At 39.7% G+C, this 17,407-nt stretch overlaps 2 protein-coding genes across 3 annotated transcripts in view; one reads left to right on the top strand and one right to left on the bottom strand.

Annotated features, from left to right (window-relative positions):
- Positions 1–17,407, bottom strand: part of CEP128 (centrosomal protein 128) — a 636,715-nt gene that overhangs the window by 578,881 nt on the left and 40,427 nt on the right. The window lies entirely within an intron of this gene.
- Positions 1–17,407, top strand: part of TSHR (thyroid stimulating hormone receptor) — a 168,020-nt gene that overhangs the window by 120,592 nt on the left and 30,021 nt on the right. Inside the window, exons 7-9 of the mRNA XM_055288570.2 lie at positions 45–122; positions 4,184–4,252; positions 15,907–15,984. Coding sequence (XP_055144545.1) covers positions 45–122; positions 4,184–4,252; positions 15,907–15,984 — 225 coding nt within the window. The remainder of the gene's footprint in view (positions 1–44; positions 123–4,183; positions 4,253–15,906; positions 15,985–17,407) is intronic.

The raw sequence follows: 17,407 nt of genomic DNA, 5'->3' as shown, positions 1-17,407 counted from the left end.
GAAAGCATTGTTTCATTAAGTGTTTTTGTCCCTCTCTCTTGCAGTGAAATTACAGACAACCCTTACATGACATCAATCCCTGCGAATGCTTTTCAGGGACTATGCAATGAAACCTTGACACTGTGAGTATTACCAGTTCTACTCCCCCCACCAACTAAATTCTATTTTGAGCCATTTTCATATGTTTACAGGCCATCGAAGAGCCATACTGCCTTATCATATATATTCTACAGAGTACAAAGTGTTTTACATAATTAAATAAGAGTATTGTCTCATGGGATGGTACTCTGTAGACTACAAAAGAGTTTAGGTAACAAGGTAAGAGGATTCCATTACGGCAGTGATTGAGTGATTGGTACATTTTTCACGTGAAGGACCAGTTAGGCGTTACAGACCATGCAACCTCTGTAGGAAATGGTCAACTCTGGCATTCTGTGGCAAAAACAGCCGTACTCAGTACATACACTAATGAGTATGTCTGTGTTCTCCAATAAAACTGTATTTATAGAAACAGGCAGTGGACTAGATTTGGCCTGCAGGCCTTATGGAATAATCATCTGTATCCAAGTGTTCCCATTCTACAGAAGAAGAACTAGGGTTCAAGCAAATTGAAGTGACTTACCCAAGATCACTGAGTTAAAAAAAAGTGGCGCCACTAAGAACTTTATAAATTCTGCACTCACACTTTTACTCAGTAATCACAAACTGTTATTAAGCTCCTATAAGGGGATATTACATAGAAAGCATAGTGCTGCTATAGGTCAGCATTTTTCCAGAGCTTGAATCGGGGCAAAGCCCTTTAGATGGTCAAAAGTAGATGCTTAATTAGGGATATTCACAAAATGTTCTAAAGGAGAAGATCTAATAGAGGTATAAAGGATAAGTTAATTCTCCAAGCTGGTAGAAAGTTCCTCTCTCATTGTATAAGTCACAAAGTAGAGTTGCAGCTACCTCTGCAGGGTCTCCTCTCTATTTTCAGGACCACTGCCCAAGTTCAAGCCTGGTGAAGTTTTTGTCTGGATTGTCACCCCAGTTTCATTTCTCTGCTCACACTAAAGTTGGGGTGGGGGTCTTTATCAGATACAAACCTGATGAAATTACTACCCAGAAAAATGGATCCAAGCTTCATGCAGTTCTTCTAGGGGGCTATTTTCTGAGCCATTCCTAGTTTATCAGTTTGGGCCCAATGAAGTTACGTCAACTTCTGAGAGCAGTGGAGCATTTCAGATGATCCTTCTCATCACAACCTGGTGAGCGGTCTCTTGAAAAGACAAAGGAGGCTCCTTCTCAGTCATAATTTCTTCTTACCATGCAGAAAAGGCCCAGGCTCTTAGCCTGCTCAGCTCCAAACTTCAAAGCCATTTACTTCCTCAGTAAAGCTTTCCATTGCGCCATATAGTGCTCATCATAAGGAAACTCCTACATGCTAAACTTCCTTATAGAATATTACCTCTATCCCTTGACACCATTTTTCTAAAACCCCCATATCTCAAGCACCCCCCTCAAGTGAAAGCTCATTGTCCCACACCCAGCATGGAGCCCAGCATGTGTTTCTAGAAACATCTGAGTGAGGGAAGCCCATATTTCCTAAAATGTAGAGGAGAGGATGGTATGGATTATTCATGATCTTTTCAGATGATTATTTCTACATTTTGGCAAAAGTCCTTGCCTCTTCAAAGCTCAGGCTCAAAAAACTATCAACATGAAAGGATACATGTTCCAACAGCTGACTTTGTACCCATATTCCTGGTAGGAGAAAGTTTCAATCAAAGTTTGTAATTCTTTTGTCTTTCTTCACCATGTTCCCTTTTTGAGGCTGATTTTTTCATTAAGATTTCTATTTAATATCTGAAATGCAATTCAAACAAGTATTTTTAATGTCCAGGACTCTCAACAAATTTAGGAAAATTAAAATGCCATATGCACAATTCTCACATCTTCATAAAAGAGTTCTTCATAAAACAGTTCATACAGTTTAGGAAAAATTTACTTATCCACAGAGTTTTCTCAGCCATTGTGCTTATATTCCTGGGATATTGCAATTCTCACCCAGGACATGTTAGTAGCTGGAATTAAACTCGCTATGTAATTATTTAAGATGAAACAAAAACAAACACATCAACATCGACAACAAAGCCATGAGAATCTTGCTCAGTTTCCCACAACTATATAGGATAAATCCAAGTTTTAGGATACTCCTTTTATTTATTTATTTTTTTAATTTTTTTTTTTTTTTTTTTTTTTTTTTTTGTGAGACAGAGTCTCACTCTGTCACCCAGAGCTGGAGTGCAATGGTGCAATCTTGGCTCACTGCAACCTCTGCCTCCCAGGTTCAAGCAATTCTCCTGCCTCAGCCTCCCGAATAACTCCTTTTAACATGGTCACCTAATAAGTGTTCTTCACTTGGTTAAATATATAGTTATTTGATCCTCTCTGCAACCTTTTGATTGGGTATTACATTTATGTACTTATTTATCACATTTTTAGAGATAAACTGAGGATAAGACCGGTTGAGAAATTCTCAGGATCATCCAGCTATTAAGTGGCAGAGCCAGGTCTAATTCCAAATTTGAACTTTCCTGTGTGCTTCTTAATGTGTTCCCAAAGTTCACATGTGGTAGATTACTGTAGTTTTCAAAGTTCCCTTACAACTGCCACTAGGAGTTCCCACTAGCAGTGCCTGAATGTGGTTATAGCTGTCTTCTCTTATCTTCATGCCAATAACCACCAATAACCTCTGACATTCCCATATAGCTCAGAGCTCCCAAGGCTGGGGCTCCTTCTCCTGCAGAAAGGGGGGCTGCTTTTGGTAGATGAAAATAATTATATTTGAGGTTGGCCAGGCGCAGGGGCTCAAGCCTGTAATCCCAGCACTTTGGGAGGCCGAGGCAGGCAGATAACCTGAAGTCAAGAGTTTGAGACCAGCCTGGCCAACGTGGTGAAACCCCATCTCTACTGAAAAATACAAAAATTAGCCGGACCTGGTGGCAGGCGCCTGTAATCCCAGCTACTCAGGAGGCTGAGGAAGGAGAATTGCTTGAACCCAGGAGCAGAGGTTGCAGTGAGCGGAGATCATGCCACTGCACTTCAGCCTGGGCAACAGTGCCAGACTCTGTGTCAAAAAAAAATGATATTTGAAGTCAGGGATCCTAAGTCTCAACAGTCCTAGACCAATGTGTTTTTGGCAAGTCACCCTCATGTCTCAGTAACTTCAATAGGAAATAGAAGTAATAACATTTCAGACTGGCTCCCTGAATCATTAAACGAATTAATTAGTCATAGAAACATAGCAACAAGTTAAAACATTAACATTTCCAGCCCAGTGGCTCACACCTGTAATCCCCAGTGCTTTGGGAAGCTGAGGCAGGCGGATCACTTGAGCCCAGACTATCCTGGGCAACATGGTGAAACCTCATCTCTACAACAAATACAAAAATTAGCCAGGCATGGTGGCACATGCCTGTAGTCTTAGCTATTTGAGAGGCTGAGGTGGGAGGATCGCTTAAGCCCAGGGATTCAAGGCTGCAGTGAGCCGTGATTGAGCCACTGTACTCCAACCTAGGTGACAGAGTGAAAGACCCTGTCTCAAAAAAAAAAAAAAAAATTCCGTAAGAGGACATGGTCTATCTACTTTCTTAGATTCGTCTGTGAGGTTTAATTTAATTCAGCCTATAACCCTTAAACATTTAATCTATGATAAGCTCTGAGGATAAAAAGATGGATAAAATACAAAGGTGAAATAACATTTAAATATTAATAGAAAAATAAAAACATATGCATTTAGATGGATGTCTTTCAAAATGTTTATCTTAAGAGACTGCAGTTGCTCCTCCGCTATTAATATTGGGTTAACTATTACCTCAAATCCCTTTTTCTGAATGTATGTGGAATATTCTTTTAAAATCTTTAATGGTAACAAATTTGTTACTCAAAGTAAATATGATTCTGAGAAACAGCTTAAATTTACTAGGAGCTAAGCCGGGAGAACGGGCATTCAAACTGAGAAATATTATCTTGTTTCCAAAAACTTGTACTGGAAAGTTTCCTTGTGGGATACATATGTGGGACCTGAAAAACCTTTATGCACATTTATGACACTGAAGAAATATAGTGCAACTCTCCAGAAACAGGCCAGCACCACTTCTCACCAGTCACTGATTTCTCTTCTCTCTGTTGGTTGTAGGAAGCTGTACAACAATGGCTTTACTTCAATCCAAGCATATGCTTTCAATGGGACAAAGCTGGATGCTGTGTAAGTCAAGGGTAGCCATGAAAACTGTCACTTCCCCTTACCCTAAGAAGAACCATCCAATGGGGCAGAATTCTGTTGAGAGACAGGTTCTACCAGAGCATCTTCCACCCCAGAGTTAGTGTGACCAACACGGAAATGAGGTCAAGGAACTTGGCAGGGGCCCACTTTAGTGGACACTTACATTAGCTCCAATGGTAAGTTCCAAGGGTTTTCTCCCTGATGTGTGTGTATGAGTGTGTGTGTAAATGTTCATCTATTATGTACATGAAGTAAACGGATATCTTTAATGAAGCCGAAAGCTGTTCAGAAAATAAGGTGGTTTCTCTTTTAGTCCTTTCTGACATGTTTTTGGGAAAGATGTCAGTTTATGTTTGATTCACTCAGAAATAGCTAAAAAATCATATCCATCTTTTGCCTTTTCAAAAAATAAATAGTGCTGGGAACAGCTGAAACAGCAAACAATAGACTTTGTGTTTGATGTGTTTTGTAACACTTTTTGAGTATTTCTTTACAGATGATATATTTTTTCTATTTCATCTTTTTCTATTTGTTGTTTTTTTTTTTCAAATTTACCTGCTCATTTTTGGTAGTGTCTTGTTATATATTCATTTTTGCAATTCTATTATTTTTTTTCACTTTAAACATTTCATACATAGTAATTTTATGTTCTAGAAATGATCCCTGCAAACTCTGAAGGCCTTGTGACTCAAAATCTGTTGCGTACGGGGCTTCTCAAACTTTCCTGGGCATCAGACCCTCTGAGGGGTTTTATCAAAATACATAGTCTGATTCCATAGCTCTGGATTTGGCCTCGGGATTCTGTATTTCTAACAAACTCCCAGGTGATGCTGACACTGCTGTTCATAGACCACACTTTAAGTAGCAAGGGTGAGGTCAATAAGCTGTCTAACCCTATGCAGTGGCTCTGGATGGAGAAGAATACACATGTAGATTATGTGATTTTAGTTGATGTTCTGGTTTAGGGATTAGGTGGTAGGTTCTGGAACAATTCCATTTTTAAATGGTAAATGGTAAAAAGGTGTTTGAACTCATTATACTGAGGCAAGGCTCTCTGAGTTCTGTTTGAAGTGAAGTCTCACTCTTTGCTGGCTTTTGTGCTTCATACCAGTCTTTATGAAATGAAGAGTTACAGCACCATTCTCTCGATTGTCTGGTTGTGGAGTCATAACGGTTCATTTCCATTATTTTTTAAATACATAATTATAGGCAAAGTCTAAAAAGACTCTGTTGAGTAAGGTGATACTTACTCCTCAAATTTATTTACAGAATTGGAGAGACCCTCCTTCCATCTTAACTTTATGATACTAACTTCTTACAATCTTTCATCTACTTTTCAGCATATTTATTAGGCACTTGCAATGTACCAGGCCCTGTGCCATTCACTGGGAAAACAAAGAGGAACAGGAGCCATGTGCTCCCTGCCCACACTGAGCGTACATTCTGGTGGGGGTCAGCTCAAGGGCAGCAATATCAAAGGGCAAAGTACATTAGGGAGAAGTGTACCCAATCCAAAATATGCATCTCAGATAGAAAATAACTGAAGCCTAAATATCGAATAACATTGCTTTCCTTCTTTGGAGATACAAGCTAGATTTTTTTCTAGATTTATCCCATTGTTTTTAAAATCATTATTAAAATTAATGTTTTAGAAATGAATTACCCTATATTCCAGGTTTCAAGTTCTTTTTCTAATCCAGCATTCTGGAAAGGTGGCATTTGATTTTAATATTGTATGAATTTCACCAAATATTTTCCTCTTTGATTCAACTATTCCTAGAAAGCTATGACTCTTAGGGTAATGAACTTCAAACTCAAATTTTCTATGAATGGAGTATGGAGAGTTCTTAAAATAATGAAGATAGTTTGTAGGTACTTAGGGTATAAAGATTTCAGATGACTGTCACACAGTTCTAGACATAGAGTACACCAAAAGTTTAGTTAGCATTAAGGCAACAAAGACTCACATTAGCAAGGGCAGGGATAGGAGATAGTAAGGAAATCTTCAACCAGGGAAACCAGAGCTGTTAATATGGATCCTGAATTCAGCGTGTTCAACTGACTCTTGCCTGAACTAAAACTGCCTTTCCAGAATGGTGGATTAGAGAAAGAATCTGAAACCTGGGATATTGGGTAATTGATTTCTTAAACATTCATTTTTCCACAAGCAAAAGATTTTGGAGCCCAAGATAAGAATCTATGCTTCAAATTATCTGCCTGTTTTTCCTGCCATATTTAGTCATTGGAAGATATGACCCTCAAACACTATCAGTTATCATTTATTCAATATAGAGTAAAAATTCAGACCTTAAGGTCTACAGAGCAATAGTTCTCAACATTAGGGAGTTTTCAAAGCACTAATGCCTAGGTTTTGCCATCAGACATTCTGGATGTAGCAGGATCATGGGGATTTAAAACTCTCTCCAAGTGAGTCCAATACAGAGCAAAAGTCAAGAACTACTGCTGTAAAATACATTATCAGTCTTCTTGTACAATTGTCACATTTTACATATGAAGGGAATGAAGCCCAACAAGAACACATGGCTTTTTTTTTTTTTTTTTTTTTTAACGTGGCTGTTTTAATTTGATAAAGCTGCCTAGTGGCCAGTCAAAGCTGAGATCTGGGTCCCCTGGTTCAGGACTCTTTCCCTGCCCTCTGCTGGGATTCATCATGGCTGACTTACCAGCCATCACCAAGGTATGGACACCCAACTCTGGCAAGTGCAGCTTGTTTCTTAGCCCTGAAGATTGCTTAGGCTTCTTAGCTCAATCTATTAAAGGCACTAAATACAGAAGTTAAAGTATCTTGATCCTGAAAAGAATGAGATCATGTGAGAGAAAGAAGGCAACTCAAAACTCAAGGCATAATCAGGAGAAGTTTCAGAGGACAACCACATCAAGAAACAGTGCCATTAGTCCATGAGAACCTGACTTTACCAATGCTGCAAGGCCATTCATGAGCTTCCAGATGAAGTCAGGTCGGCGATAACCTGACAAAAAGGCTGGGATGATAAAATGTTATTCAAGTCAAAGAATTGGTATTGAACTTAGTTTACGTATATTGACTATTTTCCTGCAAAACATCTCACTCCTCCTCATGATCGGCCTCCTGGTCATGTTTAGAGAACTCTGCAAAGACTTCAAGAGATTTTCAAAAGAGGTCTTCTTCAATCGGGAAGTGTTAGTGTGCTAAGTGGATCTCAGTGTAGGTCTAGCAGCTTATTATCTTATGACCAGCCATAAAATTAGCCACAGAATATCAAAGGAGTTTAGAGACATTTTCTATTGAAAGGATGGAAAAACAAACAAGTGAACAATAATTTCTCTTTGAGCTTCTCCTCAGCCTTTGTGATAAGAGAAGGGATGGGAGAGGGGGAGCTATATTCCTTTAAACTATATTTCTTCAACTCTCTTTCCATAGTAAATTAATGGGTATTACTTTTTAAAAGAAATTTATGATATTATAAAGTTAATATAAGTGGACTTTTCAGATCTTCTAATAAAATCATCTGAATTATTCATATCAAAGAGGGGGCCTTAGTTTGCAGAGCTTCTCAAGCAGTTCTCAGTTACAGGAGCATCTCTCTGGTCTGGTGTTTTACAGACTTTTGAGGGCAATACCGCCTCTGAGAGGTAGGAAAAAAATCAAGGTGTTTTTCTACCGTCACACACTCAGTACAACACTTTTGACACCAAATGTTTGGAGGTTTTTTTCCCCCACACAGCAAGTAATCAATTATCCATGCACACCAGCTGGATGTCTGACAATTTAACTCAGTTCTGATACTCTACCTGGAGATAGCATCGGATCCCCAGGTTAAAGGCTCCGTCCCACAAGACTGCCTGCTACTTCAGACGCCAGTCACATCTCCCAGGTTGTGTCCTATGCTTCTGACTGACCAGTTATAAATGAGGGTTCCCGCAGTCCCCTCCTCAGTTCAGTTAATTTGCTAGAGCAGCTCACAGAACTCAGGGAAACATTTTAAAGGATATTACAAAGGAGCAGCTGTGTGGAAGAGATGCATAGGGTGAGAGGTAGGAAGGAGTGCAGAGCTTCCATGCCCTCTCTGGGCACACACCCTCCCATCAGCTCCACATGTGCCTTGACCACCTTCCAGCTACCTGGAAGCTCATCCAAACTGTCTCCTCTAGGGCTTTGTATGGAGGTTTCATTACATAGGCATGATTGATTACGCCACTGGCCATTGATGATCATCTCAATCTTTTCAGCCGCTGTCTCCTACCTGAAGGTGAGAAGGTGGAGCTGAAAGTCCAACCCTCTAATTATTTATTGATCTTTCTGGTGACCAGCCCTCATCCTGAAGCTATCTAGGGATTAACAGTCAACAGTCATCTCATCAGCATACAAAAGACACTTGTCACTCTGGAAATTCCAAGAGTTTTAGGAGCTGTGTGCCAGGAAACAGATAAGACCAAATACATATTCCACAATATTACACTACTGAAGAAGAATCTTTTGATATACCATCTGCTTGGGAGGCAGGTAAATTCAAGAAGGTTTATTCTAGAGACAGCCTGTGGAGATTCTAAGAACTAGTAAAGATTTCAAATGATCAGATGGCCTTCTGAAATTAACCCTATGGAAAGAGTACACTAAGTCCTCACTTAGCATCCCAGATAGGGTCTTGAAAACTACAACTTTAAGTACAAACAATGTATAATGGAACCGATTTTACCATAGGCTAGTTGACATAAATAGGAGTTGAGTTTCTATAGCATATTTCTGGTCACAAAAACAACCAAACTTTTCATAAGGACCAAAATGCTTCTAATGTTAAATATGGAAACAAATATGAGCTATACATACATTTAAGGTAGGTTAATAAAAAACAAATAAGAGAATTATTTGCCCAATTATTCCAGTTCAAGGTTACAGGTGGCCACAGCCTATTCCAGCAGCTCAGGGCACAAGGTGGGAGCCAACCCTGAACAGGACATCACCCCAACATGGGACACAATCACACACACCGCCACACTCACTCGGACTGGCACCATCTAAACACACCAAGGAACCTGACATGCACATCTTTGGGGTGTGGGATGAAATTGGAATACCTGGAGAAAACCCACACAGACATGGAGAGGGTGTGCACACTTCATACAAACAGTAGCCCCGGCCTGGAAAGGATTTTTTTCTTATTAAAACCAAGCAGGCCGGGCGCAGTGGCTCACGCCTGTAATCCCAGCACTTTGGGAGGCCGAGGCAGGCAGATCACGAAGTCAGGAGATTGGGACCATTCTGGCTAACACGGTGAAACCCCGTCTCTACTAAAAATACAAAAAAATTAGCCGGGTGTGGTGGCGGGCGCCTGTAGTCTCAGCTACTCGGGAGGCTGAGGCAGGAGAATGGAGTGAACCCGGGAGGCAAGCTTGCAGTGAGCGCCGAGATAGTGCCACTGCACTCCAGCCTGGGCGACCGAGAGAGACTCCATCTCAGAAAAAAATAAAATAAAATAAACAATAGTGAATGAGACAATATTATTAGAGGATCTGCTGTATATATAGAGACTCTCTGTACCTTCACACCAGCTTTCTCCTCAGACCATATCATGGATTCTGTGGGAGGCTTAGCTGACGGCAGAGATATTCTGTCAGAGACAATGGATTTTCAATTCGCTGGTGTCATGACTTACTGTCTAACTATCCCTTGAAACATAGGAAAGAAATCAGTGTACTATTTCACAATACTTTCTTGACATTTTTATGTTAACTATTAAAGTTATTTGGAAGAGTTTAACAAATGTGGAAACTATTTCTTTGTTAAGAATCTTTGTGTCTTGGTTTCTAAAAGTCTAGATCAGGGGTCAGCAAACTTTTTCTGGGAAGAGCCCAGATAGCAAATATTTGGGGCTTTATGGGACATATGGTCTTAGTTGTACTACTTAAGTCGGCCTTTGTAGTGTGAAAGCAGCCATAGACAATATATAAACAAATGAGCATGGTTAAGTTCCAATAAAACTTTATTTACAAAAACAAGGGCAAGGCAGGATTTGACTGGAGGGTCATAGTTTGTAGACCTCTGGATAAAAGTATTCAGTGAGGATGACCATTGTGTGGCGAAATATGTACTCTGTTTCTCTGAATTTCTGGTAAAGGTTAAAGGGCAAGCGTGGGATCAAGATAAAAAGCATCTGGATTAAAATATTTGGCGTTAGAAAGTACAGATCCAATCATAATAGAAAACAATTTTTTTAATCAGTATTTTGAATCCAAGCTGGAAACTGCTCCTGTTATAAAACAATGCTCCATCATTCTACCCTAAGTTTCTGATTCCTAGTCAATAGAAATTTATTCTTTCCTAAATTTAAGCACTTCAATAAAAGGTATCATGTAAATCCAGTGTAAAATCAAAATGATGGTTGTGATAAGGAGCCCTGGGACTGGAGGAAGACAAGGATTGAGCTATAGGTGAAGGAAAGAAAGGTCAAGGTTCCATGGTAATAATAAAATAGTATTCACATTGTGTTTTTAACATAGGGATGTTGCTTTTGGTCTCAATGCTAATTATGATTTTAAACTAAGGCAAACACATCAATCTCCTGTAATTATCTTAATAGTGTTCAAGGATTGCACATGGCATGTTAGCAATTTGGTAATTTCTCCAGAAGTTTATCCAGATATCATTAGGTTCTCATTTAAACAATGTGTTATCCAAAAGAACAATCATCCCCCATCATTCCACTTCATGACAATTTACTGAAATTAGCAGATCGACCTCATTTACACTCATTTTTTAAAATGTAACTGAATAATACAATTACAGCCAAGTTGGACAAATTCCACCTCAAGTGCAAGTGCTGATGCCTCAGCAGCAGTCAAGTAATTAGTTAGGATTTTATGAAAATGATGGCAGATGTATAAAAGCACGTTGTCCTATGACTTCCTATGGCGCCAAGAACGTTGTCATCACTCAGAGGTGAAATTAATAATAATACAAGCATCCCTTGCTCAACAGAAGTTGAACTGTACTTGGTCAAAAGTTAAGTCACACATTCATTGTTTGGAATCTCTTTTCCATCCTCTTTCCATGCAATCTGCGTGGGGATATGTTGCTTCTCACAGAACATCTGATTCTCTGAATCACATTTCCTGTTGTCAAACTCTAGTAACTAGCTACTATCTGACAGTAAACATTGAGGCAGAAATAAAAATACCATTTTGATATGCTAAGAGCCCACCAATACACTAATTATTATAAACAGAGTCAACACAATTAATGCGCTAATTAGCATCATGCATTAGCTGATTCAAAGTAAAACACCACATCTTGGCACACTGGGAAAAGACAATGATAGAGAAGAGTATAGGATTAAGAAGGCTATTATTTATCATGGGGTAAGTATTTGAACAGCTTGTAGGATATACTCCAAGGCTCACTTTTCCCTCTGCCTATTGAAAGCTTGAGTATTTTCTCACGGGTTACTACTTAAAAACAGCTGTCCTGATTTCTGCTACAAAAGGATTTCCATAGAGCAATCCAGCTTCTCTTTAAACTAACATGAGAAGTAGGCAGGGGGTCTCTTTAATTTTCTGAATTACCAATGCTGTGGGAGGAAAACATGGTTCCCCACGGAAGTGTTCCCATGAGAGTCTCACAACATAATCAGGGGCCAGCCCAAGTTCCCCCTAAAGGGACTGTGAGAGCACAGGCTGAAATTCCATCTTGGAGCTGCAACATATCCTAAAACTCCCCAGAGAGCCAAGTTCAGCAGCAATAGCAAATTCTCTTGCCACGACATCACACTCCTCTCTCTGGCATAGATCATGTCTTTCTAAACTTGGTGTAGAGGGTGCCTCTTTCTAGGAGTCACCCAACATGCGGGCTTTCATTCCTTCCTCCAGCAAGTCTTTATTGAATGGCCGCTATGTGCCAAGAGTGAGTCCAACAGAAAAGGGCGTACATACACACACATACTGTACACATAATACTGAGTTTGTCAACTGAATATTTTCCTCAGCTCATTTCTCACCACCTTCATTTTCCTGACTGCATTGGTCTTCCCTAACTGTGAACTATTCACAATCTTAAATCAGGGCAGGGCTTCTTAACTCCATGTATGGAAAAGCTAACATCTCTTTTCTCAGAAGAACTTCATTTCTTCCAACAGGTTCTCAGAGAGGAATAAGACCCCAAGCAGTGAAAAGCTGTCGAACACATAGAGATGTAGCCATGTCTATCTTATTTTTAAAGGAAATACCAGTTCTTTTCTCATAAGCCCTTTCCAGTATAGATATTTAGAAAACCTGACTTTCAAAAAGTATTTCCTTTCATCTCTTACTACAAGCCTTTTGAGTCTCTTTTAAGCTACTTTATGTTCATCTTCTCCTTGCAAGGGATAGTTTTTATCACTCCTATCTAAAATAATCATTTTCTAGACTAGGTTAACCAGATAGCCTACCAAGATTTGTGACTGGTTTCAAATGTGGATTTCAGAAGAATCAAGTTAAGTTATGGTCAAGGAATCAGTTTAACCAGACTGATAATCCCGGGAAATGTCATGTGATAAATGAGGTTGATGAAAGCACTTTCTTCCTGGATATCAAGCCTTCTGTATATGTATTTTCCCTCCCCACTCTCTTGACTTCAGATGGAAGGCAAGAGCAGCAAGCTGAAGCAAGATTGAAAAGCTAAATGAGGCAGCCCTCAAATCTGCTGAAGGCAGAGTGATGGTTTCACTTTTAAGCATCTAATTATCTCTAAGAGGTAAAGTACCCAAACAGCCGTGCTGGTTTTAGAGAACACAGTCTCCTGAAGTGTCCGTTCATCTCTGTTCAGCTTGGCCAGGGCTCCTCTGCATCCTTCTCCTCGCCTCCTGGACTCTGGCTGGCTTTTCCAGTCTGAAGTCTTCTGCAGAGTTTCTGGTAAACTGCAATGCTTATCAACTAGGCTCCTTATCCTCAGGAGTATATTAAATATCAGATGAAAACACTGCAGAATTGGACAAGCAATAATTTAGTTTTACAATAATTTCTAATGATTAGAAAGAACAAGCTGAATTTCACTTGCAGCAGTTAGAGATGAAGAGGAAAAACTGAGATGAGTTCACCGGCTCTTACTTGAGTTTCAACAGCCTGGGAACAGAATGTGATCTGTAAGCTGCATTGTCCAGAGAATACAAAAAGAGATGCAAGCCAGTCAGCCCTTGTACTGAGCTTAGTTGTCTTTTTGCAAAATCATGCTGTTCAATATCTTCTCTGCAGTTATTTTTTTCCAAGGTGGATTTTGCCCACTCCAGGTGTCACTGACCAAAGGAATTCCCTGGACATAGTGGGTTGAAGGAGAGTCCAACAATGATCAAGTGGGGACTGTGATTGAAGCCACTGGGAAGGCACAGATTGGCTGTTTTAGCATCTTAGCCAGGTCTCTGAATGCATTTGAGATTTATTGACTCCCCCTGTGTCACACTTAACAATGCCCTGAATACTGGGTGTTCAGCCACTACCAGAAGAGGCCAAGTTTGGGCTATACCCTTGAGGTGTTTGTAAACCAGATGCCTCAAAAATCACTACCTCAACAAGAACAGTTGGTCAAATGCCACCACACCATAAGCCAAGTCTCCTATTGTTTCACTCTTCATTATTTTTTCTTTAAAGCAATCGTCTGTGTCACCCTAAGAGTTTAACACTGCCCACTTCAGTGTCTTGATGAAAAAGTATGTTGATTTATTTTCTACTCATTCACACATTCATCCAACAAATAGTTATAGAGATGGTGAACTTGGCACTGGGTAGACATAGAACTTTCATTCTGGTTGGGGAGACAAACAATAAAGTAAACAAGTAAATAAACAAGGTAACAATTATGGATTGTGATAATGCTGTGAAAGAAATAAAGAGTGTATGGAGGCAAAATGCTAATGGCTACTTTAGATTAGCTAGTTCTCAATCTCTATTTAAGAAGAAAACTGGGCTGGCACGGTGGCTCATGCCTGTAATCCCAGCACTTTGGGAGGCCGAGTTGGGCAGATCAGTTGAGGTAAGGAGCTCGAAATCAGCCTTGCCAACATGGTGAAACCCTGTCTCTACTAAAAATACAAAAAGTAGCCAGGCATGATGGCAATCGCCTATAGTCCCAGTTACTCAGGAGGCTGAGGCAGGAGAATCGCTTGAACCCAGGAGGTTGCAGTGAGCAGAGATCGTGCCACTGCATTCCAGACCGGGCAACAGAGTGAGACTCCATCTCAAAAAAAAAAAAAAAGAAGAAGAAGAAAATTGAAAAACCCAAAAATATATACCTATTTATGACATGTCATTTATTTTGTGGAGTCTCAGCACTTAATCATCATTTAGTGATTCCCTCATCCTGCCCAGAAAGGAGAGATTTCTTCAGCACTGGTGATTGGTAAAACTCTTCTTCCTCCCACAGCTCCAATGAAGACTCATGCCTGGGTCCAGTTAACCAGGAGGGAAGTTTCTCTGTGAGGGCTCTGGAGAAGAAATCCTTCTGACTGAAGGCTTAATATTATTATTAACCATTATCCTTAAAAATGTTCCACCACGAAGAGCACACCCCATAAGTAGAATAATGGAAGCATTAGCCATATCTAAGCAGACCTTCTAAGGGTCTCTGCTATGTTCTTTTGCATCAACAGGTGGCCACTCACTAATGTTTAAGTGGACTAGGTTATGTTGTGAGTTATTCTAAATGTGTAAATTGGGAGCATTTGTAACAAGGATATATATGTGCTATGCTTCTTTTTAGATAATTTTGTTGTGTAATAAAGTTATGGGGAAACAGCCAGTTTCAAAATCCTTGGAAGATTTTATCCATTTGGAGGGAATTTTATTTCAAAATCACTTTGTAACTTAAATTGCTCCAAAAACATTTTACCCTCTAATGCCCAGTGTGTTTTTAAAATGGAATGGCCAATGTGCCCATCAAACCTCTTCCATGGAAGGTTGATGAGATTACTCTGTAATCTCATCTGCCTAAACACTCCTCACACACACCATCGGGTGGTCAGATCAAACACAGGCCACCCAATAAAATTTGAATTTCAGATCAACAACAGATAACTTTTAATATAAATATTTTTTAAATTGCATGGGGAATATTTTTACCAAAAAATTATTCATTGTTTATCTGAAACTCAAATTTAACTGGCATCTTGTATTTTTGTTTGCTAAATCTGACAACCTTATCCAAAGAAAAGATCTGAATCTCTGACAGTCCTCAGCATCACTCGCCACCCTCACCATCTTCATTCCATTCCTAATTTAAGCCTAGTCTTCAAAGTTAAATTGGAATATTAATTAATACTAACAAACAAAATTTGGTATTACAGAGGATTGGCATTAAAGAGAATTAAAAAATACAGTTGCCACTGGCCTGAAAAATAGGGAATTAAAGCAACTTTTAAGAAATTTAAGTATGCAAACTAGATCATAAACATGCTCATTTTCAAAAACTTCTGCCGTAATTAATGTGTAAAACTTTATACAGTTGAAACCTAGAATGTTTTAAGTGCTTAAGCCAGAAGAAGATAAAGTGTCTTCTAAATTCTTGAAATCAGTCCATACTATGGTCACATTTTATTCTGATATCTGTACTAATTTGGTATGATTTCTTAAAATCACCTAATTCTTTCTCTCTCTCTCTCTCTCTCTCTCTCTAGTTACCTAAACAAGAATAAATACCTGACAGTTATTGACAAAGATGCATTTGGAGGAGTATACAGTGGACCAAGCTTGCTGTGAGTAAGACATACAAAAAAATATTTTAGTCTTTTTTTTTTAATTTTTTTGGAACAGATGGAGATATTAAGGGGAGAACCTTATATTCAAGGGTAGAAAATGTTGCTGTCTCGGGTAAAGGCTTCTGCAAGTCCCTCTTTTCCTGGCTGTATAGGCTACCTCTTGGAAGAAAGTCCTTGTCCTTTGAGACTCAGAAGGCCCCAAGCTCCAGTATGCCATCCTGATGCCTGCTAAGGCAGCCACCTTGGTGTACATGATCACAGAGGCTCTGTTCATGGAGCAGCTACTGTTTGAAAAATTTTGAAATGCAAGGTCCACAACTAGATGGAAGGCATTCTAGTCTTTGCAGAGAAAATGTACCTGAATGTACATTGCACAATGCCTGGCACAAAGATGGAAGAATATAAATGATAGCTCGACTCATCTCTGGAAGAACTTACAATCATGGGGAAAGATGGACTAAAGACATTTTTTAAACAGCATGAAAACATACCTATTTGTCCATTTCCTTTGATTTACACCCCCACATCCAATCAGTGATTAGGTTCTATTGATTCTGCTTCCCTGAAGCCTCTGTATCATCGCCACCTTCCTCATTCCCTTGGTTTTGCCACAGTTTAGAATCTCATCATTGAACATCCACTCTAGTCCTTGCCAAAGTGGATCACAGGCCGGGCGCAGTGGCTCACGCCTGTAATCCCAGCACTTTGGGAGGCCGAGGCGGGCGGATCACGAGGTCAGGAGATCGAGACCATCCTGGCTAACATGGTGAAACCCTGTCCCCACTAAAAATACAAAAAATTCGCTGGGTGTAGTGGCGGCCGCCTGTAGTCCCATCTACTTGGGAGGCTGAGGCAGGAGAATGGCATGAACCCAGGAGGAGGAGCTTGCGGTGAGCCCAGATCGCGCCACTGCACTCCAGCCTGGGTGACAGAGCGAGACTCCGTCTCAAAAAAAAAATAAAAATAAAAATAAAAACAAAACAAAACAAAAAACAAAGTGGAACACAGCACCCTAGAGATACACAAGATAATCTGTTAGGGGCGAGAGGAAATATTAGAGGTTCTATTTATACTTATTTTTAAATAAGAACAAATTAAGTTTTATTAATCTTTTATTTATAGATAGCCACTGTCCCTCAGGTGTCAGGTAGGGGTGGATCCCCCCTAGAGAAGGGTGAGTGATCCACAGTCCTGAGCACTGGATACCTTCACTCTTTCACCTTTGACAATTTTATTTCCATTTCAGATTGAATGCACCCAGTGCATTTAAGGTCCTGTTCTCTTAACACACAGGCTCCATCCATATAAGAGGTCAGAGTGATCTCGAAAATCTGCTGTGCCACGTGGGGGTTCGCTGTTAATTCATGGCAAAGTACTTAAAATTATTATGCATTCTTCTTTTTACAAGAAGACAAGTGGG

The sequence above is a fragment of the Symphalangus syndactylus genome, chromosome 8 (assembly GCF_028878055.3).
Source record: "Symphalangus syndactylus isolate Jambi chromosome 8, NHGRI_mSymSyn1-v2.1_pri, whole genome shotgun sequence".
NCBI lineage: Eukaryota > Metazoa > Chordata > Mammalia > Primates > Hylobatidae > Symphalangus > Symphalangus syndactylus.
This window is presented reverse-complemented; position numbering and strand designations above follow the sequence as displayed.